The 27,938-nt window shown below is 46.6% G+C and overlaps 1 protein-coding gene and 1 long non-coding RNA gene across 4 annotated transcripts; both read right to left on the reverse strand.

The window, feature by feature from the left end:
• Positions 1-16: 16 nt before the first annotated feature.
• LOC121167009 lies at positions 17-5,545 on the reverse strand. The gene is made up of 2 exons (XR_005885526.1): positions 5,458-5,545; positions 17-997 (listed from the first exon to the last, which is right to left on the reverse strand). It is a non-coding gene; the product is annotated as an uncharacterized LOC121167009 (long non-coding RNA).
• A 4,439-nt stretch (positions 5,546-9,984) lies between these two features.
• Positions 9,985-27,663, reverse strand: LOC121167012 (zinc finger protein 84). 3 transcript variants are annotated; one of them, XM_040996362.1, is made up of 5 exons: positions 27,585-27,663; positions 20,352-20,493; positions 14,919-15,045; positions 14,239-14,334; positions 9,985-13,177 (listed from the first exon to the last, which is right to left on the reverse strand). In XM_040996362.1, exons 2-5 carry the CDS (start codon positions 20,364-20,366, stop codon positions 11,202-11,204), a joined length of 2,214 nt encoding a protein of 737 aa, XP_040852296.1. In that variant the 5' UTR covers positions 20,367-20,493; positions 27,585-27,663; the 3' UTR covers positions 9,985-11,201. The 3 variants fall into 3 exon arrangements, with proteins under 3 accessions (XP_040852296.1, XP_040852295.1, XP_040852297.1); XM_040996361.1 differs by lacking the exon at positions 27,585-27,663 and having other exon boundaries at positions 20,352-20,801; XM_040996363.1 differs by lacking the exons at positions 20,352-20,493; positions 27,585-27,663 and having other exon boundaries at positions 14,919-15,434.
• Positions 27,664-27,938: the final 275 nt, after the last annotated feature.

Raw genomic sequence — 27,938 nt, forward strand, 5'->3', positions numbered from 1 at the left:
AGAAGACAGCAAAATCTGGTTGAAAGTCGTATGGATAAGCACTGCATATGTAGAAAAGTATGTCTCATGTAAAGACTGAGGGAACCTTCAAAGGTACAGGGAGAACAAGGTATGAGAGCCAGGAGGACAGCAGGCAACAGAAGGCAGGAGCACAGTGACATTGAGCCCCCAGAGGTTAGGATGCTGAGACAGGATAACCTTCCAGGTAACCTCAGTTCACTTAATGGTAACAGAAAAATGTAACTCTATACAGGAAAGTATTTCATATTTCAGATCTCTACCTAATGACGTCCAGCGTTCTTTCTTCCTGTGTTGACCACAGTGACATAATCAACCTTGACCTTTAGGGAACAGTGCCCTTTCCTGGGTCACAACGCAGAGCTCAGAGTCCATCTTCCTATTTGGGTTGCTGCTGTGTAGGAAACAAAACAAGAAAAGGCATTTCTGATGCTATCAAACCCAATAATCGTCCCAGGGGGACAAGGCACATTGAAGAAAGACAAGGACCAATCTGTGAGACACAAGAGCAAAGGCACTTAGGGTACAGGCGCTTGGCCTCATGCTTGAGACCACTGGAACCTCTTCATCCCACACCAGGGAGCCTGGCTCAAGTCCCAGCTATGCTCCCAAATTCCAGTTCCCTGTCAATGTGTACCCTGGGTGGCTGCAGATGATAGCTTAAATAACTGGGTTCCAACCACGTATGGGGGAGACTAAAGTTGAGTTCTCAGTTACTGACTTTGGGAATGTAGCAGTGGATGGGAGATGCCCCCACCTTCTCCCCACTCACCCCCACTTCCCACTCTAGGTCTCAAAGTAAACTAGGAAAAAAAAAGACATCCAAGTAGCAAACCAGGGTGACTGTCTCATGGAAATGCAAACAACACAAGGCCTAATTCAGGGCATCGGAAAGCACAACAAAAGCCATCCACGTCAAGACCTTTACCTGGCAAAGAGGGGATTTTTCTCCCATTATTTAAGCCTTCAAATCGAAAACCTAAAGGAGATAAACAGTAACTCAACATTGTGAATGAGAAGTCACATTTAGAGAGTGCACTGTCCCACTCGTAAGGCATTACTTTATCATCATTCTGTAATTCTACTGAGGTGAAAAAACACAAACACAAAGAGAGACCATCTTTACTTTGGTGAACTTTGGGTACGGAGAGACATACTGGCTTTCTATTTTTGTCATCAACACACATTTACCGCATGATAGCTCTGGAATTCCCAAGTACAACATGGGTCTCAGAGGACTAAAATCCAGGTATTGGCAGGGCTGCCTCTTTCTCCCCGAGTATCACCTTATGCTAAACCTAGTAGATAGGGCCTGGCACAATAGTGTAGTAGTTAAAGTCCTAGCCTTGAATGCGCCAGGATCCCATATGGGTGCCAGTTCTAATCCCGGTGTCCCACTTCCCATCCAGCTCCCTGCCTGTGGCCTGGGAATGTAGTCGAGGACAGTCCAAAGCGTTGGGACCCTGTACCCACGAGGGAGACCTGGAAGAGGCTCCTGGCTCCTGGCTTTGGATTGGCTCAGCACCAGCTGTTGTGGCCACTTGGGGAGTGAACCATCGGACGGAAGATCTTCCTCTGTCTCTCCTCCTCTCTGTAAATCTGCCTTTCCAATAAAAATGAATAAATCTTTAAAAAAAAAAAAAAACAACTTGGAGATAGTCCAAGGCAATTTCGTCCTACCTTAAAGTCCTCGGTAGAAGCATATCTGCAAATTCTGTCTTGCAAGAGAAGGTATGATAGTCACTGGTCCTGGGGATAATCTGTCTATTCCAAGGCACAGATGAGCTGAAAGCTTCCAGCTTCAGCAGGAAGGCACAGGCCTGATCATGCTAAGTATACAGGCTTCATGGCTTTCTGGATCCTAACAGCTTTTCAACTGAATTCCCACTGCCCTTGTTTCATCTCCTCTAAGACTTACTATTATCCCCCTTGGTCATGGTCCTTTGTGTTGTTCTTGCACCAATCAGTAGCTCTTTGCCAGGCCCTCTGTTCTGGCCCTTGAACATTTTCCTGACACTATCAGTAACTATTTGTCTCCTTTATAAGAAAACAAACCATTTGGGAATTAGGACCGATCTCTCCATCCTAGAATGATGCTAATCTGGTACTTGCTATTTCATATTCATTGGGATATCTGGCAACTGTCAATATTTACCTAACACCCACAATATTAACTTCTCTGCTTTCCAAGGAATCTGTTTCAACCAGTACTAAGGGTCAGGACCCACAACTGGACAAGACCTAGCCAAAGGATGTGTTTCTCTCAGACACATGGAACACTTTTTTTTTTTTTTTCTGACAGAAAAGTTTATTTTTGAAGGGACCAGGTGAGCAGGGAAGGGAGAGAGAAGTAGAAAGCACCTCCAGAAAGCCAGGAGGTGGGGTGCCTCTGGAAAGAGGAGGGAGAGACAGACACATGGAACACTTAATTTTTAATCAAAGAAAATGGGATCTCTTTAAATTCTAAGTTTAGCAGTTTTGCATCTGTAAAGAAAGGGCAAAAAAAAAAAATCAGTAAAAAGGATCCAGCAGCCAGGAAGTTAAAATTTTGGGGCCAGCAGAGATGGTCAAGACATATTTCAAGCTATGAAAGCCAAGAATGGTGTACTTCTGGGCCTGGCGCAATGGCCTAGTGGCTAAAGTTCTCGCCCTGAATGCGCCAGGATCACATATGGGCACCGGTTCTAATCCTGGTGGCTCCACTTCCCATCCAGCTCCCTGCTTGTGGCCTGGCAGGGCAGTCAAGGACAGCCCAAATCTTTGGGAACCTGCACCTGTGTGGGAACCCCGGAGGAGCTCCTTGCTCCTTGCTTCTGGCTCCGGATCGGCGTAGCTCTAGCCACTGTGGTACTTGGGGAGTGAATCATCAGACAGGAGGTCTTCCTCTCTGTCTCTCTTCCTCTCTGTATATCTGACTTTCCAATATTTTTTTTTTTTTAAAAGAATGATGTACTTCTTGGAGATAGTGTCATGGCATACCAGGCTAAGCCTCCATTTGTGGTGGCAGCATTGCATATGGGTGCCAGTTCAAGTACCCGATGCTCCCCTTCGGATCTGGATTCCTGCTTATGGCCTGGGAAAGCAGAGGAAGATGATCCAAGAGCTTCAGCCTCTGCTCCCATGTGGATCTTCAGCTGAACCCAAATGTGGCCATTTGGAGAGTAAACCAGGGGATGGAAGAAATCTGACCCTCTTTTTCTCTCTGAATCTGCCTTTCAATTAAAAGTAAATAATTCTTTGAAGAATGGTCCACTTCTCAGAACTTACCAAATTCATAGTTAAAATGCATGCATTTCACACAAATTTTACATCAAAGAAAAACCTAATTTTAGATAATATTTACACATTTTGAAGTTTTTAGGGAAAATGTATAGATGTTCACAATTTATTTGAAAAGTAATGGATGCAGATAGATAGATTATAATTAAGCATAGTGAAATATCAACAGTAGAGTCCAGATCAGAGGTTCATAAATATTCACCACATAGTTCTAATTTACCTACATACTCAAACTTCATGATAAAATGCTGTGTAAGACAAGGAAGAACACAGGTATTACGTGGGAAAAGGCAAAAATCATGTTTTTGGATGTTAGTCTTGAGTCAGAGAAACATATTTAGCGCAACGGAAATCCCTACCACACTAAGTACAAATCTAATGTCACAGAAGACTAAAGTGCTAGAAAGAGTACTGCAGCTGAAAGTAAAATACTGTAAGCAGTACAGCAATATTAACCAGTGTTCTTACAAAAAAACAAAGCTTTGGTGCTTAACTTGCTACTTGAAGAAAACCAAGGGAAGTCATCATTTCACGAGTTTGCCTTTAACAGAAACTTTCTCCCTCAACTCTGAACAAATGAATGATACTTTCAAATAACATGAAAGTTCCTAAGGGAAACAACAAGGAAAAAAAAAACAGGTTTGGATGTAGGCATCCGTTCTAGTAGATGAAACACCCACATGCCACACTGGAATAGAGTTCAGTTCAGCTCCACCGAGAGGTCCCGACATGCAGCACTGGCAGCTCTAGTAGTCAGGTTTCTGCCTCACACACACACCCTGCCTTTCTCATTCACACACACACACCCTAAGTCCCTTTCTCTCATACACACATACCTTGCCTTTCTCACACACTGTCTCCTTTTCTCTCTCTCACACACACACATACCCTAAATCCCTCGCTCTGATAAATCCCTTTTTCTTACACAAACCTTGTCTCCCTTTCTCTCACACACACACCCTGCCTCCGTCTCTCACACAGACACACACACACCCTGCCTTTCTCTCACTCTCACACAGACACACACACACCCTGCCTCTCTCTCACACACACACACATACACACACCCTGCCTCTCACTCTCACACAGACACACACACACCCTGCCTCCATCTCACACACACAGACACACACACACCCTGCCTCCCTCTCATACACACAGACACACACACACCCTGCCTCCCTCTCACACACACACACACACACACACACCCTGCCCTTCTCTCACTCTCACACACACACACACACACACCCTGCCTCCCTCTCATACACACAGACACACACCCTGCCTTTCTCTCACTCTCACACACACACACACACCCTGCCTCTCTCTCACTCTCACACACACACACACACACCCTGCCTCCCTCTCATACACACAGACACACACCCTGCCTTTCTCTCACTCTCACACACACACACACCCCCTACCTCCCTCTCACACACACAGACCCACACACACCCTGCCTCCCTCTCACACACACACACACACCCTGCCTCCCTCTCACACACACACACCCTGCCTCCCTCTTTCACACACACACACACCCTGCCTCCCTCTCACACACACACACACACACCCTGCCTTTCTCTCACTCTCTCTCACACACACACACCCCTTGCCTTTCTAACATGCACCCTGCCTCTCTCACAAACATAACACAACCTGCCAGCATTTTCAGATTAATCCAACAGAAATCCAGACGCGTTGGCACAGTGGCACAGCACATTAAACCGTGGCTGTTCCACCTGGGACCCAGCTCCCGCCTCAAGCCCTAGGAAAGCAGGGGCCGCACCGGGGCCCCGCGCCAAGCCGGCGGACGCCTCTCGCGGGGCGCCAACCGCTCAGTCCCTCAGTCAACAACCGCCAACAAGGTCCGCGATGGCGACGCGGCCAGCGGCCTTTCGGGAAGCCGTCACGGGGCAGCAGCCCGCCACGCGCGTCCTCTGCCCGGGTTTCCCTCAGTGGCGAGGCGCCCTCCCACTCGCCCTGACAGCCGCGGCCAGAGGGAAGGCAAAGCGACGCCGGACGCCGCGCCCCGACCCGCGCGGAAGGCGGACTGCGCCGCGGCCGATGCCACGGGCTCCCGAGGGGGTCACCGTCCTGGCCGGAGGACTGACACGGATCTCGCCGCGATGCACCGACACTCGCAGGACCCACCAGAAGGTTCGGTAGGCGAAGCGATCCCGGTTCGCGATCAGCCGGCCGGGACTCACCGCCCGCGGCCGAGCCCCACGCCCTGCGCCGGCGCTGCTCTGACGTCACGCGCGTCGCCGCCACTGCTGCGGCTCCACGCAGGAGCTGCGGCGTCCGAAGGCGCGTCTGCCGAAGGCCTCCTGGGAAGTGTAGTGCGGGCGCCCGGGGGACGCGCCAGGGACGCCCGGAAAGCAGCTCGGGGGTGCCCAGGGGGTTATTCCTATCTAAATTCATTGGTTCCTTGGGATTCGCTGCTGAGTCTCCTTGCAGTACCCCGCCCACCTGTTGTGGACGGCCTCAGGCCGGTTTCCTCTCATCTTTTAACAGCTCGTTCCCCTCCTGCCTTCCGGGATGTCCTAATGATGTAGACTGGTGGATAGTCACCCTTCTAGGGTGTAAATTGCTGAGTATTTCTCAGGCTTGCACCATCCTGGCTTGCAGGACCACCCTAACTTTCACCTATTTACTCTTCTGTGTTAACATCTCCCACTTCTTGGAAACCACAACTCCTTTTTTAGTGAATTGCAACTGTTTTGCTTTCTGTAAAAGTTTATATATGACAAAAAATTATTTTGTTCTCACATCTGTACCTTGTATAACAGCCCTAAGAAATTTTTTCCCATTATAATTTCTCATTTTTAAAAAATTTGTTGATGTTTACATAGGTAATTAGAGTGGGAGGAGTCTAGGATTAGGAAAAAGTGGGTGAGACCAGTGTTTCCAAATTTTTTCTTCTTCCTGTATCTGAGGGGGCGGGGGAAGAGAAGAAGAGAAGCCACATCCAGTATCCCAACCACATCAATACCCAGGGTCCTCGATGTGGAGCATGCTCTGAGGGTTCTGCTCAAGTGGTTTCAAAGCTGAGATGGTGTCAATCTCACAGCTCCAAGGATGAGAAAATCCTTCCAAGGTCCATTGGCTGACATTATCCATCTTAAGAGTCTTCATTCACCCACATATTTGCTGCAAATACTTGGCGTGGGTAGTTCACTATTTGTTCTGCCCTCCTTCCTTTGCTATGGTACCAGATGTCCTCTGTAGGCTCCAACAGACTGCCATATCCTCCATGTGCATCTGGGCATATCATCCACTGCTCCGTCTAAGCCACTGAGGAGGCCCAGTTCTGGCACATGCATTTCACAGTCAGTCCACTGATTCTGCAGTTCTCCTCATGGTTGGAGTTCTGAGTCCAGTGGTTCCATTGGAGATATGCCCAAAGAAACCTCATCTGAAGTGATCTCAGACCTGACTCCTGTGTGTGCTTGCCAGTACAGGGTCCAGCTCAGTCTCATCCACATCAACCTATGCACACATTGGTAGTTGCAATTACTGGGTCAGTTCTGTATCTAGCCCTGTCTTTTTCTTTTCTTTTCTTTTTTTAAGATTGGAAAGTCAGATTTACAGAGATGGAAAGACAGAAAGTAAGATTCTCCAGCTGTTGGCTCACTCCCAAGTGGCCACAACTGAGCTGATCTGACAGCAGGAGCCAAGAACCTCCTCCAGGTCTCCCATGTGGGTGCAAGGTCCCAAGGCCTTGGGCCCTCCTTGACTGCTTTCCTGAGCTACAAAGCAGGGAGCTGGATGGAAAGTGGAGCAGCTGGAACACTTCCCTTCCAGTTCCCTGCTTGTGGCCTGGGAAAGCAGCAGAGATGGCCCAAATTCTTGGGACCCTGCACCTGTCTGGGAGATCTGGCAGAAGCTCCTAGCTCCTGATCAGCTCAGCTCCAGTCATTGCAGTCCCTTGGGGAGTAAACCAGCAAATGAAAGATCTTTCTCTGTCTCTTCTCTCTGTATATGTGCCTTTCAAGAAAAACAAAACAAAAACTGTAAATAGATTTGCTCACCTTCCAGATCAAAGCAAATTTTCTCTGATGATGTCACTTTTGCCAGCTCTGCAGCTGATAATGCTAGAACAATATTTTTTTAAAAAAGATTTATTCATTTTTATTGGAAAGGCAGATGTACAGAGAGGAGGAGAGACAGAGAGGAAGATCTTCCATCTGATGGTTCACTCCCCATGTGGCTGCAATGGCTGGTGCTGAGCCAATCCAAAGCCAGGAACCAGGAGCTCTTCCAGGTCTCCCACATGGATGCAGGCTCCGAAGGCTTTGGGCTGTCCTTGACTGCATTCCCAGGCCACAGGCAGGGAGCTGGATGGGAAGCAGGTCCACTGGGATTAGAACTGGCACCCATATGGGATCCCAGCGTGTTCAAAGTGAGGACGTTAACCACTACTCTATGGTGCTGGGCCCAGAACAGTTTTTTGGTTTTTTTTTTTTTTAAGATTTATTTATTTGGGCCCAATGGCATGGCCTAGCGGCTAAAGTCCTCTCCTTGAACACACCAAGATCCCATATGGGTGCCAGTTCTAGTCCCAGCTGCTCCACTTCCCATCCATCTCCCTGCTTGTGGCCTGGGAAAGCAGTTGAGGATGGCCCAAAGCTTTGGGACCCTGCACCCATGTGGGAGACTCAGAAGAGGTTCCTGGTTCCCGGCTTCGGATTGGCGCAGTACCATCCATTGCGGCTCACTTGGGGAGAATCATCAGACAGAAGACCTTCCTCTCTGTATATCTAACTTTGTAATAAAATAAATCTTAAAAAATTTATTTATTTTTGGACCAGCATGGTGGCCTAGTGGCTAAATCCTTGCCTTAAATGCTCCTAGATCCTATATGGGCACCACTTCTAATCCCAGGATAGGAGGCAGGCCTGGTGGGGGTTATTGTGGGTCGCTCAGACTAGGCTGAAGCTCCCACTGGTTTATATGAGGGCTGAGAGTGTGCTGGGCAGAATCAGATTGGACTGCAACACCCATTAGTTCCAGTGGAAGGCAGGGCTAGAAACAGAACCGATCCAGCAATTACAACCACAAGCTGATTGGGCGATAGAGTATACCCGGCCCTGTACTTGCAAGTACACACAAGAACCTGGTCTGGGTTCCTCAAAGTTTCTTTAGGGATCCCCTCAATTGAACTGCTGCACTCAAATCCCTAACCAAGAAAAGACAGGACAGAACAAATCAACCAACAAACCCAGCCAAATGCTGGCAGTGAAAAACAGGGCAAATGGAGAATCTAAGATGAACTATGTCAAAAAGTGGATTCTGTAGTGATTTCTTCATGCTTGGAAAGGCAAGATGGGCAGCAACTGATAACTGTTGAACTATCAAAACCACTTGAGCAAGACCCTCGGAGCATGCCCCACATTGGGGACCTGGGATGGGTGGGAGACTAGGTGGGGCTTCTCCCTTTACCTCCCCCTTTACCCCAGATATAGAAAAAAAAATGTGGAAATGATAGTCTTACCCACTTTCCTGTAGCCCTTGAAACTTTGTGCCCTAATTAACTATGTAAAGATTGTAAAAAAAAAAAAAATCAATCTCTGGAGCTAGGAAAGGAACAAAATGGAAAAATCACACTGCAGAACATCTTGGGAGCTAGTGTTTTGGCAGAGCTAAAGCTGCCACCTGTAAAACCAGCATCCCATATGGACCCAGTTTGAGTCCTGGTTGCTTAACTTGTGATTCAGCTCCCTGATATTATGCCTGGGAAAGCAGCAAAATATAGCCCAAGTACTTGGGCCATGCACACACAGGGGAAGCCAGGAAAAAGTTCCTGTCTATGATTTGGCCTACTCTCAGCAATTGAGACCATCTGAGGAGTTAATCAGGGCATAGAATATCCTGCTGCTTCTCTTTCAAATAAATTTTCAAAACAAAACAAAACACCTCCCTATTGCTATTCATTCACTTAAAAAGCATATCTAAAAGAATCCAGTAAAATTACTTTGATACTAGAAATGGAGGCAGCCCATGAATCTGAGTATGAAAAAAGAACATTATATGATCAGATGGTCTCAAAATCACCATGAGCAAATACAGTTTTTTTTTTCTTTCTTGGCTACTGAAATGGCTGGCATAGAGAATTACTTTCATTGAAAGTCCCAATTCTTCAACAATGTCAGAAAACTGATAAAAACACTGCTAGAATGAATGGTGCAGCACATCATGACGACACAATCTGTGCAAAAAAAGAAGTCTTGTGTTTGGAATCAAGCTGTTGGACTTTTCTGAATTCAATTACTATACACATTACTTTTTTTCAGCCACCAATACAAAATTGTAAATTAGCCAAGTCAAACTGAATACATCCTAACAGTAAGATGATGGACTCTCTGACAATGTCCATGCCTACATTGTCGGGAAACACTTCAATAACAGCATGATGGACTTGTGACTGTTCATGAAGGACATCCATTGTAAAACTAGAGGGGAAATCAATGGGGCGGGGGAGGGACCTTGGGGAAGGGCATGGGCAACCCCAGAGCCTATGGAATTATATCATAAAACATAATATTCTTAAATGTAAATAAAATAAATTAGCCAAATCAGTTCATGCATGATTAAAGAAAAGCATACTTATATAATGCTGATTTACTAGTGGGAAGTTCTTTATATGAATAATACAACTGTTCAAAGAAAACACAAATATTTCAAGTAATAATGTCTTATTTAATATTTGTTCAGTATCACAGAAATTTCCAAGGCAAAATACACTTCCATGAATGTGTAAAGGGTATTTCCTCACCACAAAATCCTTTATATTTTATATCTTCTAAGCAATGATTATTAATGCAGCTTATCCATCTAACTTTCAAGATAGTGTATGAAACACCAAAAGTAACAGCAGCACAAAACACTCATATATCATAACATAAGTTGTACTTGGGCTACACGGCATTTAAGACAAATACACTTGGTTAACTGACGCTTCTCACTGAAGAAAACAGTCATTCACAGCACTACTACCATTCACTGAGTGCTGAGTGATTAAGTGGAGGTACTTTTCTTTTGATCACGCAGTATTATATACATTACTACTGCTATTCTGTGGTTCCTGTGCTTAGTGAAGCTACTACTAACAGCAGGTCTCTTATATGTGACAGCAAATTAGAAAAAAGTATGGTACTGTTACTTAACCCACTCATTCAGCAATAGCCAACTTGTATCAATTCCTCATTTTTATAGTAACAACACAGAAAAACTGGTATTATGACAGACATCAGAGGCACTGTAAAATGTATGTAGTTCATGCTCCCAAGTAAACTGGCAACTGTGATACCAAAAGGTTAAATGTGTGACAAAGGAAAACAGCCATAATGCAATTAAGTTTCTCAGATGATTCGGTGATTAAATCAGTCACATAGTTTTAACATTTCATATTTCAAAAGGAGTATCTGTCAAACAGAAGTGGCTATTTTTGGTCCCATCTATGAAAGTATATATCTTCCCTCTGAAGCATTATTTCTAGGGACACAGGTTTCTAGTGTCTTCAAGGTTTGTAACTTGAACCATCCAAAATAAAATGCAATTGGATTACTGGCTAATGTTTGTCCTATATTTAGTATTTCTTTACATGCAATTAACTGTCACTTCTTGATAAAAATACAGCCTCCCTTGCTGGATCTATAGAACTTTCCCTCGCCCCTTGTGGTAATATTTATAATAATTAGTGAAACATGACCTCTGGGAAGGTCTCAGATAAGAAGTATGAGGATTACTTCACTTTGATGTAATTTCCTCCTCTGTAAGGCTCGAGTAGGGTGTGAAAGGCTGAGATCCACTGCATGCTCAGCTCACTCCAGTCTGCACTGATGCTGAAAGCATGCCCTGCACAACCTCCTGCATGACCTCCATGAACTGCATCCCTAGGATTTCTTCCCTGTGTGAGTTCTCTGATGATTAATGAGCTGTGATTTCTGTGAGAAGGCTTTCCCACATTCATTGCATCGAAACGGCTTCTCCCCAGTATGAATTCTCTGATGATTGACAAGCTGTGATTTCTGAGAGAAGGCCTTCCGACACTCACTGCATCCGTAAGGTCTCTCACCTGTATGTGTCCTCTGATGAGGTATAAGATGCGACTTCCGAGAGAAGGCTTTACCACATTCACTGCATTCGAAGGGCTTCTCCCCTGTATGTATTCGCTGGTGATTAATGAGACTTGACTTTTCCCTAAAGGCTTTTCTACATTCATTACATTCAAATGGCTTTTCTCCCGTATGAGTTCTCTGATGTCTAATTAGCTCTGACTTCTCAAAAAAAGCTTTCCCACAAAAACATTCATAGGGTTTCTGCCCAGTGTGGATTCTCTGGTGAGTGTTCAATTGCGACTTCTGGGAGAAGGCCTTTTCACAGTCCCTGCATTCATAGGGCTTTTCTCCTGTGTGAGTTCGCTGATGTGTCGCAAGGCTTGATTTCTCACCAAAGGCTTTCCCACACTCAGTGCACTCGTAGGGTTTCTCCCCTGTGTGTGTCCGCTGATGTGATATGAGATGCGACTTCTGACAAAAAGCTCTCCCACACACACTGCACACATAGGGTTTTTCTCCTGTATGAATTCTCTGATGGTTAGTGAGACTTAGCTTTTCACTGAAAGCTTTCCCACATTCGCTGCATTCATAGGGCTTTTCTCCTGTATGAGTTCTCTGGTGCCTAACAAGCTGAGATTTCCTACTGAAAGCTTTCCCACATTTGCTGCATACATATGGCTTTTCCCCTGTGTGTGTCATCTGATGTGATATGAGATGGGACTTCTGAGAGAAGGCTTTCCCACACTGGATGCACCCATGCGGTTTCTCTCCTGTATGAGTTCTCTGATGATTAATGAGACTTGACCGCTCCCTAAATGCTTTCCTACATTCACTGCATTCGTAAGGTTTCTCTCCAGTATGGATAGTCTGATGCCTAATAAGCTCTGACTTCTCAAAGAAAGCTTTTCTGCAATCACTACATCCATAGGGCTTTGTTCCTGTGTGAGTCCTGTGATGTGTAACAAGTTGTGACTTCCTACTAAAGGCTTTCCCGCAATCCCTGCATTCAAAAGGTTTCTCTCCTGTGTGAATTCTCTGATGGTTAATCAGATTTGACTTTTCACTGAAGGCTCTCCCACATTCATTGCATCCATAGGGCTTTTCTCCTGTGTGTGTCCTCCAATGGGATATGAGATGAGACTTCCGGGAGAATGCTTTTCCACACTCTCCACATTCATAGGGTTTCTCGCCTGTATGTGTCCTCTGATGGGATGTGAGCTGGGACTTCTGAGAGAAGGCTTTCCCACACTGGCTACAATCATATGGTTTCTCTCCTGTATGAGTTCTGTGATGTGTCACAAACTGTGACTTCTGGAGAAAGGTTTTGCCACAGTTACCACAGCCATAGGCTATTTCTCTGACATGTCTGTTCTGATGTCTAATGAGACTTGATTTCTTACTAAAGCGTTTCCTACACTGACTGCATTCGTAGAGTTTCTCCCCTAATCGAGTTCTGTGATATATGACAATCTGGGACTTTTTGCAGCTTTCATGATTACATTTAGCAAATTCACAGTGTTTAAACCATCTATCAGCTTCCTCAGGCTTGCTAGGTCGAAACAATTTATCAAACACAGTAAAATCATCTGACTCTATTCTCCCATAATCTGGTTCTGGTATCAGCAAATCTAAATGATGCTTTAAAATCAATCCACTTAAGTCACTCTCACTGTTTGATTTCCTTAAAGTAACAGGGTTCATGCCCAAATTTCTTCCAAAAGCATCACATTCATAATCTTTTCTCATATTTTTAAGTTTGTCTTGGTTATCCTGGTGACACATCATGCGATGATCCACTTGCCAGACTTTTTCTAGAAGAGAAACAAAAACCTGGTTGGTTGTGTTTTGGGGAGGGGAGGGAGGGCTAAAATGCTATATAGTGAGGGAATGACTGTTTTCTAAGGCTTAGTTTCCTAGTACAAAGTAAGTACAAAAAAATAACATTTATCTTCTAGCTCCAAGAAAAGAAAAGAAATTCTGAAAACTGGAAAATGGTTGTAATAGGTCATCTTTGGCTACTGACAAATATATTTACCAAACAGAATGTAAAAGGTACACAAAGAAAAATGAGCAACAAAGAAACAAGGCTGGAAGAATCACTCATTAAATGATCTGAGAGGGCCCGGCGCGATGGCGCAAGTGGTTAAGGTCCTCGCCTTGCATGCCCGGGATCCCATATGGGCGCTGGTTCTATCCCGGCAGCCCCGCTTCCCTTCCAGCTCCCTGCCTGTGGCCCGGGAAAGCAGTCGAGGACGGTCCAAAGCTTTGGGACCCTGCACCCGCGTGGGAGACCCAGAAGAGGCTCCTGGCTTCAGATCGGCATAGCATCAGCTGTTGCGCTCACTTGGGGAGTGAATCATCAGACAGAAAATCTTCCTCTCTGTCTCTCCTCTCTGTATATCCGCCTTTCCAATAAAAATAAAATAAATCTTTAAAAAAAATACATAAATGAGCTGAGAAACAGGATCACTTGATACTTGACCCTGCTCCAACTTAAAGATGACATCAGGTTAGACCAGGTCCACCTAAACTAGTAAAATCCAAGTTTTCAGCGTACTAGCAGTGGCATCTCTGACTATGCAGGAAGGAGCAACAGAGCAGATCAAACAAGTCAGGACAAAGAAAACCAAACACCCAAGTCTCAGATGTGAAACATAGGGAACAATGTCAGGACTCACATAAGACAGACATATTTGGTTTTACGCTAACAAAACATCTAAATGTGACTTACTTGAGTAGCTAAAATCAACTGTTCTGAATTACCACTAAAGGCTTGAGGATTTTTAAGAAATCTCGCAGACTTTTTAAGACATACCACATCACTGATCAACAGAGGCTCAACTTCCTCCATACCTAGTTGTTACGCGCTTACCTGTATTATCTGAACAGGGAACTTCTCTATCTCCTATCCAAGGCTCTTCTCCCTGCTCCAACTTGAAGATAATATCTGGTTTCACAACCTTATACCCTGTTCAGGGAAAATCACAAAGGTTCAACTGCTGAAGCTTTAGGGCTTCTGAAGCATAAGTAAGTTCATACCACAGTCAGCCTTCAATTCGCAAGGTCAAGGTCTCTCACGACTATACTGCAGAGAACAGTCTCTATGTAGGACTGCTACAATTTGCTACAATTCAAGCCCAAGCCTTGAGCCACATCGGAGTTAAAATCGTGGTTTTCCATGTAGCTATCAGTCCTGGGAAACTTACTTAACCACTCCTGGCTTCTATTTTCTCATAATATACTTTCTACACAGGATTGTACTGAAGACTATAGGAATCAATATCTGTGCAAAGCAATCAATACAGCTGATACAGTATGAGGCTTACCACAATTACTACTTAGTTAATTTCAGAGATAAAAACAAACTTAAGATCTCATTATTAGAAAATGAAATACAAATGTTTTTGCATTTGTTATTGTTCAATAAATTTTAACCTAATTTAAGTACACAATTGGTAAAAATTTCAGAGCTCAAAGCATTCAGTAACTAAAAAAAGGGGAAAGCAATTTATTGGGCACAGTTCAAGGTACTTGAGGAAGCTTTTTTATTACCCAGCGACACTAGGCTGCTATAGTTCTCCAACATGACATCCCTGTATAATTTCTTCTGATGAGGATCCAGCAGCTGCCATTCCTTCCGGGTGAAGTCCACAGATAAATCTCCAAATGAAAATGAGTCCTATAAGAGCACAATTCTGGTAAATTTGAAGCAGTGATCACTGCATGTTGTGAGAAAACCTAACAGTTTATTTGGACATTGTTATCACAGCAGGTTACATAAACGCCTACTACATCCCTACCTTTACATTGTACATATTTTCCCCTTAATGGTTTGTTTATATATTTGAAAGGCAGAGTGGCAGAGTTACAGAGACAGGAAAGGACAGCTTCCATCCACTTCACAAAAAACTGTAACAGCCAGGCTAACAGCAAGGGACCAGGAACTTCCTAAAGGTCTTTCATATGCAAGGGCTCAGGTACTTGGGCCATCTGCTGCTGCTGCTTTCCAGAGAGCTCCACTGAACAGAACCAATGTCCATATGAAAGGCTGACATTGTAGGCACAACTTAACCTTCTACATGGTAATACTGGCCCCCCTTCATTATATTTTACATGATAAAATGCCACTTTGCACTCTTCTAGGACTTAGGGGGAAGAGTGCTTGACCTTCTGTTTGGGAGGCTGGGGTCCATACTAGAGTATAAAGCTCAAACCTGAGTTCTGGCCCGTTAACGCAGACCCTGTTAAGGCAGTGACACTGACTCATGAAGTCGGGTCTGGCCACATACATGGAAGACCTGAATGAGATCTGGGTTCCTAGCCCTGGCTTGGCCCAGTCCCGGTCATTGTATGCATGAGGTAAATGAACTAGTGAATGGAAACAATGTTGATGTCCCTCTCAAGTATATGGAGGAAAAATGCAGAGACAGTATCCTTATTTCTATGTTATGCTGGGCTCTGTAAAAAAGGTAAAGTTTCAGGATAGTTGTTAAAAATTAATAGTATTTCCAATGAAAATTGGCATGTAAAGGCATTCTTAGAAGCAGCACCTCAAGCAAGGGAAAAAACCCTAACAGGGCTGAGCAGGTATTAACACTGTTAATGACTAACAGAGGATATGGTGTTAATTAGAGTAAGTAACACAGCAGAGGGGGAGCAGGTAGAATGCCTTTAACACTCTCTTGTAACCATGAAACAATTTTATAGGAAGGGGAAGAACAGAAGAAAAGTTCAATTTTAGAAATCTAAATATTGGATCAAGAGGGGACTTTAGTCCCAAAATCTGAGATAACACAATGCCACATTTAAAAAACCTACTGCACCAGTCCGGCACAGTAGCCTCATGGCTAGTCTTACTGTGCACATGCTGTGATCCCATATGGGTGCCAGTTCTAACCCGGGCGGACCCACTTCCCATCCAGCTCCCAGTTTGTGGTGTGGAAAAGCAATCTAGTTTTGGGACCCTGCACCTGTGTGGAAGACCTGGAAGAAGCTCTTGGCTCCTGGCTTCAGATCAACTCAGCTCCGGCTGTTGCAGCCACTTGGGGAGTAAACTAGCAGACAGAAGATCTTTCTCTCTGTATCTCCTTCTCTCTGTATGTCTGCCTTTTCATACATCTTAAAAAAAAAAAATCAGCACTACCAGAAAAGTTAAAAAAAAAAAAAAAGCATACTCTACACCTAGAGAAGTCAATTATAAAAAACACACATTTGAACAACAAAGAGGAAAAAACTTCCAAATGGACAGAGCTGGAACACTGTCCCAGGCCAGTGCCTTAGCACAGCTGGCTAAGGTAATGTTGGGTGTGTGGTGCTGCCTTCCACATGAGTGCCAATTCGTGTCCTGTCTACTTCCCATCCAGCTTCCATTCTGTCCACCTAAGGAATAAACCAGCATATGTAAAATCTCTCTGTCCCTTCTTCACTCTGTAAAATCTACCTTTCCAATAAAATAAATAAATAAGTAGGAAAAAAAAAAAAGAAATAGCACCACTAGGCAACTTAGAAAAACGAGCGCAAATAACACAGTCTACTGTTCTCCTCTCAAGTTTATTTCATGGTTAAAAGCAAAAATTGCAACATCATCGGGCCCAGCGCAGTGGCGCAAGTGGTTAAAGGTCCTCGCCTTGCACGCCCGGGATCCCATATGGGCGCCGGTTCTAATCCCGGCAGCCCCGCTTCCCTTCCAGCTCCCTGCCTGTGGCCCGGGAAAGCAGTCGAGGACAGCCCAAAGCTTTGGGAACCTGCACCCGCGTGGGAGACCCGGAAGAGGCTCCTGGCTTCAGATCGGCATAGTATCGGCCCGTTGCGCTCACTTGGGGAGTGAATCATTGGACGGAAGATCTTCCTCTCTGTCTCTCCTGTCTGTATATCCGCCTTTCCAATGAAAAAATAATAAAAATAAATCTTTAAAAAAAAAAAATTGCAACATCATCTTATATGAGTGTTCAATACTCACACAGATGATATACAAGACAACTATAATAGGAGACAGAATAGCATTCTCAAGTGTAAAATAATATGTGAAGTGTTTACATTTTTAAACATGGCTCTATAGAAAGAAATGGCAAGAAACAGACTGAAAACAAATAATTGTAAATTATATCTGACAACATACCTAATTCAAAATATTAAAGCAACTCTTCCAAATCCATAGTCAAAAGACAACTCAAGTTAAAACCATGCAGAATACATTAATGCATTTCACCAGTGAAGATACAGGAATGGCTGAAAGTCCAAGGGAGTAGTGAAACCGCTGTCATCCTACCCCGGAGTCCTGAGTGCCGTTCCCACTCTCTCCTGACCCGAGCTTCTCACCAACCCCAACGCTGCCCAGCTGGTTCCTGCCACCTTGTGAGGAGCTGAATTAACTCAGGCTGATGATGCAGCACACATATTACTCAAAAAAATGAGTAAATAAGGCTATTACATTATATTCACTAGAACGCTATATCAGAAATGTAAGAACAAGTGTTGGGAAGGAAGTGGAGGAAACAAAACCCTATGCTAAGCAGGAATGCACCCATATGGGAGACTCAGATGAAGCTCTAAGTTCCAGCACTGGCCACTGCAGCCATTTGGGAAGTGAATTGGCAGATGGAAGATCTAAGTTGTTCATATAAATAAACCCTTACAAACAAACATGAAAAACAAATACAAACTTTTCCTCCCCTTCCCTATGTAAGTGGCAGGAGCCCAAGCACTTGGGCAACCCTTGGCTGCTTTGCCAGGCCATTAGCAGGGAGCTGCATCAGTTGTCAGCTGACCAACTGACACCTATGCAGTCAGACTCCACACGCAAGTGACGTCCTGGATGGTCAACACAGCAATCCGTCTAGCGTCATCACGGGTTCTTCTTACAAGAGACAGGCATGAAAGCTCTAACGTCAACACCCTCCAGACTCTGCCCTGTTTATCTTTTTCTTCAACTAAAGGGCCTTGACTTACATGCTAAGTACTAAAAGTGCAATCCCATGTAAATGCTTCCCTGAGTTGTTATGAGTTGTTCTAGTCAATTCTCAAATCAAATCAAATCAAAGGAATCTTACTGAATTTATAGTTGATCAGGTCTGGGTATCCCCAGACATACAGCTGGCAACAGAGGACTAACTCAGGGGGGCTGACATCAGAATCAGCATAAAACTGCCACAGGGCACCACCATTAGATCTTGCAAGCAGAGCCCACAACAAAGATACTCCCTAATAATGCACCACTCTACCCTGCCCTGAGGTTCCAGCCAGTGCAACACCAGGCAAAGAAAACAAACACTTATAAAAAAAAACCCTATGGGCCTGGTGTGGTGGCCTAGCAGCTAGGGTCCTCACCTTGAACGCACCAGGATCCCATATGGGTGCTGGTCCTAATCCCAGTGACCCCGCTTTCCATCTAGCTCTCTGCTTGTATCCTGGGAAAGCAGAAGAGGACGACCCAAGGCCTTGGGACCCTGCACCTACGTGGGAAATCCGGAAGAGGCTCCAGACTCCTGGTTTCAGATTAGGTTCAGCCGCAACCATCACAGCCGCTTGGGGAATAAATCAATGGACGAAAGATCTTCCTCTCTCCCTCTCCTCCTCTCTGTGTATCTGACTTTACAATTAAAAAAATACACATATATATATATTTTTATAAAAGACACAAATGAGTAGATATTACAGCAAATAAAATCAAAGAACTGCATTTAAAAATATAAAGAAAAGCAATGAAGTGACAGTCTTCATTCGCCTTGTCAGAAGAGGTTGTGACTGGGAGGGCTCAGGGAGTGCCTCCCAGCAGCTTGAATGTCCTCCTGCTGCCCTGAGCTGTGCTCTTATGTCATCAGCTGATGATAACTAACAAACTGTACTCTCTTTCATGTACATTTGGCATCCGAATTAGGCTTCACAACTTAGAAAAATAAATGAATTGTTACTAAGTCCTGCTTGACAGTCTACCCTTGTGTTATATCTGAGGAATACCACTTTAAGAAAAGCCGTAAGATCATACATTTATCCCAGTTCCTCCTAATGACATTTACTTATCTATATATTTATTTTCTGTACTTGATCTTAGCCAAAAGGTCGAGAGACGATATATATATTTATTTTCTAAAAGCAAGAGTTGAAAAGAAAGAGATCTTCCATAACCTGATCCACCCTGCAAACAGCACCAAAGGCTAAAGCCAAGAGCTTGACCAAGGTCTCCCAAAGTGGGTAACAAAGGCCCACCATCTGAGCCATTTTCCACTGTTATTTCCAGGCCACCAGCAGGGAGCTGGATTAGAAGAGGAGCAGCTGGATCTCAGAACTATTGAAATGACTCAGCAGTACCTTCAAACATCCTCCACAATGGGGACTCTGGGATAAAATCGGGCGGCCATCCCCCGTTCCTGGGTACTGATGCAGGCTATCTCTCACAGGAAAGACAAAGGAGATTGGAAGCAATTGTCTCATCCACTTTCTCCCATTCCTCAACCTTCCCCACCTTAATCAGTGGTCCACATGGGCATGCATCCCTCTCAACTATGTAAACATCATAAAAAATAAAATGAATTTATTATTAAAAAAAAAAAAAAGAAATGGAGCAGCTTAGACTAGAATCAGGAACCATATGGAATGCTGACATTGCAGGCTGTGGACTTAACCATATGACACAATGCTGACATTTTTTATCATATATTCACCAATTTCACCAAGGAAAAATGAGTAACACATGATCAAATGATACTTCCTGTGAGGAATCAGTTTATTTTTTAAATTATGAAACTTACATAAACATCCATATTTCTTCGTTACAACTGCCACAAACCTGAAGGCCAAGTTCCCAATTCAAACTCAGTAATTACATAGGATACTATGGCTAGTAAGTGTTCTCAGGGACATATGACAAACATCTCAGTGCTGCATTTCTGATCCATCCTAATCTGCTGTGAGGTCCTTCACCTCTGCTTTCTTAGCCAGTTTAGATTCTCTTCAAGTCTTCTGATGAGGAACAAGCAACCTACTCACCTGTAGCACGGCCATCTTACTCTATGTCAGATGACTTTATTCCTGGCTCTTCTGTCTGCCCCAAGGCTCTGCCCGGAGGTGTTGGCAACAACTTTCTTGTTGCAGGTTCTTTTCACATCTCAGAGAAGCAGGCTTATTTGAACTGTGGACACAAGAACAAACATACTACAGCTACAACATTCTCATTCTGCCTGGAATCTCTTCTCTGGTTAGGAAACAGGAATTCATGATCATCTAAGGCTTGGCCAGAAAGATGTTTCCTTTTTAAGCCCCTGTAAGATAGAAACAGGTTATAGGAATGTCCATAAAGAGATACATATATAGCAAATGAAACACTTGGGAGAATCTTTCTGGGCTCACTGTGGACATTGAAATATTGTAAAGAAAAAGTTCTTTGGGCCCAGTGTGATGCCTCAGTGGCTAAATGCTTGCCTTGCATCAGCCAGAATCCCACATGGGCACCTGTTTGTCTCCCTGCTGCTCCACTTCCCATCCAGCACCCTGCCTGTGCTCTGGGAAAGTAGTAGACGATTGCCAAGTACTTGGCATCCTACACTTACAAGGGAGACCTGGAAGAAGCTCCTGGCTCCTGTTGTTGGATTGGCTCAGCTCCAGCCATTATGGCCACTTCCATCCTCTGAATCTCTCATCCACTAGCTCATTCCCCAAGTGGCCTCAGCAGCTGGAGCTGAGCTGATCCGAACCCAGGAGCCTGAAGCTTCTTCTGGGTCTTCCATGTGGGTGCAGGGTCCCAAGGCTTTGGGCTGTCCTTGGCTGCTTTCCCAGGCCACAGGCAGGGAGCTGAATGGGAAGTGGAATAGCCAGGACATAAATTGGTACATCCAAGGCACTGACTTAACAACTAGGCTACTGTGCCAGGCAATTTAGTTAAGTACAATTGTAATCTGAAAAACTGCTTATTTAATAAGCAATCCTAAATTCTCATTGCAGGGTGAAGATGCCTTAATCCCACACCAGAACACCTGAGTCTAATACTCAAGTCCTAGCTCCTGATCCCCCTCTTCTCCTCACAGACTCTGGGAGGAAGCAGTAGTGGCTTGAGCAATTGGGAATCTGTCAGACATGTGGATCAAATGCCCATTTCTGTCTTCTAGCTTTGGTTCTTGCCCACTCTCAGCCACCCAGTGAACAAGCAAATCAACACTCTTATTTTATTTAAAGATTTATTTATATTGGAAAGTCAGATTTACAGAGGAGAGACAGAAAGATCTTTCATTTACTGGTTACTCCCCAAGTAGTCACAATGGCTGGAGCTGAGCTGATACAAAACCAGGAGCCAGGACTCTCTTCTGGGTCTCCCATGTGCGTGCAGGTCTCAACGCTTTGGGCCATTATCTACTGCTTTCTCAGGCCACAAGCAGGGAACTGGATGGGATGTAGAGCAATCAGGACACTGGAGTTCTGGGTTGAGCTTGTTAGCATGGGATATGGCTGACCACCACATGCCAGTGCACATGTAAGCTATGGCTGGGGGCCTGTCTGGCAGGGCTAGATCCCAGTACCTGACAGTGAGTGTTGGATCAGGGGATGGGTCACATTAGACTGGGTTATGACACCAACCAGCACACAAGAGAACCAGGTCTAGGGGTGGATTCTGTGGAGATATGTGGGCCCAATCCTATGAACTACAAGTCCTGCTGGTTAGCTTGAGAGTTGGGATGGTGATGGGCTGAGCTAGACATGACCATGGAACTCACTGATGCTCACTAGTACTGGGGCTGGGAACAAGTGGGGCAGGTCCAGGCTGCAGCACCCGCATGAGCACCCTAAAACAGGGTATGGGGCAGGCCAAGCCACACCAGCTCATACAAAGGCCAGGACAGATGGGGCAGGCCATGTTGGGTAAGGGCCAAGTTCCCACTGACATGTGTGAGATCTGGGTTTGGGAGTATCCCAAATTGGGGAACCTGGGAAACTCCTCCTAGTGGGTCATAGCTCCCACTGATGAGCACGTGGTGCAGGCCTTGGTGTTGGGCAGGCTGGGCAGGATAGTTTCATCCATTGGCAAGTATGTTGCAGGCCAGGCAGAGCCAAGCAAATCATAGTTCACTGGCAAGTGCAGAAACCAGAATGGAATGCAGGTCATGCCAGGCTAGGCTGTCATACCTACTGGTTTGCATGAGCCAGGGATAAGAGCAGACTGAGCAGGGTCAGGTTGCAGCACCCACCAGTAAGAGGACTGGAGGCAGGCTGGGCCAGGCCAGGCTGCAGCATTCAAAGGCAAAGGCCAAGACAGGGAAGGGACTATGCCAAGCTAGATCAGAGCAACCACTGGCATGCACAAGATCTGTGGTAGAGATCAGGCCTGATTGGGGAGCTAAGGGGATGTTCTGGCTGGGTTGTGGGTCCCACTGGTGAGTGTAGGGGTGGGGCCGGAGTGGGGGCTGCGGGCTGCAGTCTGGTCTGGACATGGCTGCAGTGTCCCTTGGCATAGATGTGGACTGGGTCTGGGGTGTGCCAGACTGGGCTAGACTCCAGCACCCACTGGTGCTCGTGAGAACCAGGGTAGATGTAGGACAGGCTAGGCTAGGTCTCTGTCCCTGTTGAGACAAGCATGAACTGTGCCTGGGTATGGACTAGGCTTGGCTGGGATGTAGCACCCAACGGTAAGAACCAAAATGCATAAGGACCAGTCAGGATCAGCTAGGACAGGAGGTAGACTAAATAGGGCTGGTCCATGGACTCACCAGTGTGCACATCTGGCATTCAAAGAAATTCTGATGGAGGAGCTTGGGGAATTCCTCTGTTGGGACACAGTCCCTGTGGGTGAGCATAAGAACCAAGAAAGGGAGCAGCCCAGACCAGGCCAGGTTATGGCACCAGGTTCACCTTTCGCTCAGGTCTGGGATGAGCTAGCCTGGACCAGTTCATATCACCCACTGGCAAATCTAAGAGCCAGAATGGTGTGTGGGTCACACCAGGTCAGGCTGCAATACCAGCCAGTTCACATTAGGGCCAGGACGGGGGCTAGCTGAGCTCGCTAGATTGTAGTCCCCACCAGTGTTAGCTGGAACCGGGGACAGGCCAGGCCATGCCAGGATACAGCACCCACTGGCAAATGCTGAGGTGAGGTGGGCCATGCCAGTCCAGGTCTCAGTGCCTAACCAGCACACGTGAGACACAGGGGAGAGTGGGCAAACCCAGTAGGAGATCTGCAAGGAGCTGCAGTGACTGTACTGGTGAGTGTGAGAGTTGGGATGGGGGTAGTCCAGGCAAAGCAGGGCTACAACAACTGCTGGCCTGCATGTAAATGGACTGGAGACAAGCCAGGCTGGGCAGACTGTACCTACTGATACATGCATAAGCCAGAGTGGGTGAGGGTTGGTTGGGCTTTGCCGCAGCATCAGCTAGCAGATGCTGGCACAGGGGAAAACTCTGTCAAGCTAAACTGCAGTACCACCTGGAGAGTGCAAGATCCGAGAGTGGGAGTGGACCCAGTAGGGAAACAATGGACACCTCCCTCTTGGGTTGCCACTCTGACTAGTAAGCATGAGAACCAGAACTGGGACAGGCATGGCTAGACAGAGTGGTACCCGTTGGCAGGTGTGTGGGCTGGATTATGAGGCTGGTCAAGTTGAACTAGGCTTCAGTGCCCACTGACACATATGAGAGTTGAATGGGATGTTGGACAGACAGGGCTATGCTGTACATACTGGCAAGCACAGGAACCATGCTGATCTGGGCGAAAGACAGTACCAGACCCTGTAATGGCATGCACATACAAGAATCAGGTCTGGGATCAGCTCAGATGAAGTTTATTTGGGAATTCCACCAACTGAACACTGGACTCAGATTTCCAACCATGGAGATAATCTCAGGATCCATGGTCTGACTGTGGAATGCATGTGTTAGAACTGGGCCTCCTCAGTGGCTTAGACAGAGCAGTGGACAGCATATCCAGATGCATGTGGAGGATATGGCAGTACACTGGAGCCTGCAGAGGATACCTGGTACCATAACAGAAGACGAAGGACAGAACAAATCCATCAACTACCCCAGCCAAGAGTTGGCACTGAATACCTGGGCAAACAGAGAATCTAAGGTGAACTATATCAGCCAGTGGAGTCTGGAGAGGTTTTATCGAGATTGGAGTGTCAAGATCAGCAGTAATACAGAACTGTTGAACTATCAAAACCACTTGAGCAGGACCCTTGGAGCACGCCTGACATTGGGGAACCTGGGGTGATTGGGAGGCCGGGTGTGGCTTCTCCCCTTATTTTTCCCCTCCCCCTAGATACAGGAAGGAAAAAACCAGAATGTGAAAACAATGATCTCACCCACTTTCCTGTAGCCCTTGACCCTTTGCACCCTAATCAAATATGTAAAAAGTATCAAAAATAAAATTTATACAATTAAAAAAAAGAATTTAACAGAGACAGCATTGTGGCATAATGACCTAAATCAGTGTTCAACATCAGCAATCCGCGGTGGGATGAGAGTTGGAATCCCGGCTGCTCCACTTTGGATTCAGCTCGGTGCTAATTTGCCTGGCAAAGCAGCAGAAGACACCCAAGTACTTGGGCCAGCCACCCACAGAAAAGACCTGAATAGAGTCTCTTTAACTCCTGGCTTCAGCCTAGCCCAGCTCTAGCCATTATGGCCATTTGAGGAGTAAACCAGGGAATGAAAAATCTGTCTCTCCTTTTCTCTTTAAATACATTCCCAATGAAAATAAATAAATCATTATTAAAAAGGAAGGGCCTGGGGCCCGGCGCAGTGGTGCAGTGGTTAGGGTCCTCACCTTGCACGCCCGGGATCCCATATGGTCACCGGTTCTATCCCGGCGGCCCCACTTCCCTTCCAGCTCCCTGCCTGTGGCCCGGGAAAGCAGTCGAGGACGGCCCAAAGCTTTGGGACCCTGCACCCATGTGGGAGACCCGAAGAGTCTCCTGGCTTCGGATCGGCATAGTATCGGCTGTTGCACTCACTTGGGGAGTGAATCATTGGACGGAAGATCTTCCTCTCTGTCTATCCGCCTTTCCAATAAAAACATAATAAAAAATAAATCTTAAAAAAAAAAAAGGAAGGGCCTGGCACGATAGCCTAGTAACTAACATCCTCAGGATAGATGCACCAGAATCCCATAATCCGCTTCTGGATCAAAAGTGGAGCCACTAGGACTGAAACAGATACCACACAGGATGCCAGTGCTATAGGCGGGGGATAAGCCTGCCACACCACCATCTCATGACAACCCCCAAATTCACAAAAAACAAACATGTCATTGTGAGACCTGGTTCATGTAACTCCAGCAGTATGTATATTACCTTGCAGTATGTATATTACCCTAAAACCTCTCAACTGATCATCAGGAGAGCAGACAACCTTTATGATCTCCCAAAGCTCTAAGGAAATTCCAACACATACCTGATAGCTGCTGTAGGAGGGGGCCGGGGCCTACTCCAGACCTCAGCCTCTAACCAGACAGGTCACTTAGATTCAGGTGGATATTCTGACCTCATTTGGACTTAAACAGAGCCCATGCTAGCTTGCCGTTTCCACTCCCTTCCCTCTTTCTTCCTTGCTCCATGGACAGTGCCTGAGAGCAACTCCCATAAAGTCTTTTTTGTAACTTTTACAACCTGTTGATATTTTTCTTCTCAAGGGTGGTCAGCAACCTAACAGTACCATATTTCCACTGTTTTACCCATCATCCTGTCTTTTCAACATACAAGTACCCAGGACAGAGTAACACACAGCATACAGAGGTTCAGCAACTTGCCCCAAAACTGTAACTAAATTAAAAAGCGGCATCGGTACACCTCAAGTGTAGAATTCACCCCGGTACCTGGGACCACAGCCCCTTTTCAAGATGGCAAGGTGGGGAGGACAGAGGTGCCAAATGTCACCAGCACGTTAGGAATGAACACAAGGGACAGGTGTTTGGTTTAGCAGTGGAGACGCCTGCATCCAACATGTCAGAATGCATGGATGGGATGCTCAGGCCTGGCTCCAGGTTCCAGCTTACTGCCAGTACAGAACCTCAGAGGAAGCAGTTGACTCCCCATCACTATAGACAAGATTTGCCCAGAGAGCCTGGCTCCTGGCTCTGAGGAGTAAAGCAACCACGGGAGCTCTGCAACAGTGTCTGCCCCGTACCCCGGAGAAAGAGAGATAGACCCAACAGGAGGAGCAGCTATGCTTTCAAGGGTCAGTTGACAGAACTTTAAGTACATCTACATTTTACACTTAGAACAAAAATTAATGTTGGGCCCGGCGTGGCCTAGCAGCTAAAGTCCTCGCCTTGAACGCACCAGGATCCCATATGGGCGCTGGTTCTAATCCCGGCAGCTCTACTTCCCATCCAGCTTCCTGCTTGTGGCCTGGGAAAGCAGTTGAGGATGGCCCAAAGCCTTGGGACTCTGCACCTGCATGAGAGGCCCGGAAAAGGATCTTCCATCTGCTAGTTCACTCCACAAATGTCCCCCATGACATGAGCTGAGCCCACGCGAAGGCAGAAACCAGAAGTTTCTTCCAGGTCTTCCACCCAGGCGCAGGGTCCCAAGGACTCCGGTCATCTGATGCAATGACTGCAGCCCATACAGGTGGCACTCGAGCCCTGGCTGCTCCACTTTGGATCCAGTTCCCTACTGATGTGCCTGGGAAAGCAGCGGAGGATGGCTCACGTCCTTGAGACCCTGCACCCGCATGGGAGACCTGGAAGAAGCTGCTAGCTCCCGGCTTCAGATTGGTTCAGTATATGCCATTGGGAGACATTGCGAACCAGAGGATGGAAGATCTCCTCCCCACCTCTACCTTGCAAGTAAATGCACACACCTAACCGTTGAAGAAAAAATATATATATACTAAGGCAGAGAAAAAGGAAGCCCACAGGCCAAAGAAAGCTGCAGGGCTGGTTCCAAAATCAGAAAAGACCAAAGCTACGCTTCCCCCACTCCACACACGCCTCCACAGAAGGCTCCCGCAGCCTGGGGCAGCCGGGTTCCCGGATCGGCTGTCCATCCTGCAAGCCCTCCGACCTGGGGGCTGGTCCGGCAGCTTCGCGCCCACCGAGTCCCGGGAGGCCTGGGTCACCGTCCTGAGGGGCGCCGCCCCGGATGATGCGGGGAGGCCTCCGCAGAACGCAAGACCCGCACAACCCACCCGCTGTCCCTGAAGAGCAGCCGCCCCACACCACCCGGTAGGCCCGAGAACCGGGGGCCGGTCGCCAGGGCTCTCCCGTCAGTGCCCCCCACCCGGCACCGCACTCACCCTCCGCTCCCGACTGTACTCGGCTCCCCCGCACCGGCCACGGCCGCTCCCGCGGCGTGACTGAAGCGACGGCCGCGGCCGGCCCCCAGTCACGTGACGCCGCACCACGCCTCGCGCGGCCGCGAGCTTTTGTGCGCTCCCGAGCGGGCGGGACTCCGTGGGCGCGCGCGTACTCGGGCCTCGCGGGCGGCGAGACGCGAGACGGCGTGAGCCCACCGCGCGGGGAACCAGAACTACATTTCCCAGAGTGCTCCGCTGCGCCCGGAAGTGCGTGAGCCACGGCGGGCGGCACGAACAGAGTTCAGGTTTGAATTTGCATTGATTTGTTTCCGACACGCAGCTTCTCCCGCTGGC

Source organism: Ochotona curzoniae, unplaced genomic scaffold (genome assembly GCF_017591425.1).
Source record: "Ochotona curzoniae isolate NIBS_2020 unplaced genomic scaffold, NIBS_Ocur_1.0 patch286, whole genome shotgun sequence".
Taxonomy (NCBI): domain Eukaryota; kingdom Metazoa; phylum Chordata; class Mammalia; order Lagomorpha; family Ochotonidae; genus Ochotona; species Ochotona curzoniae.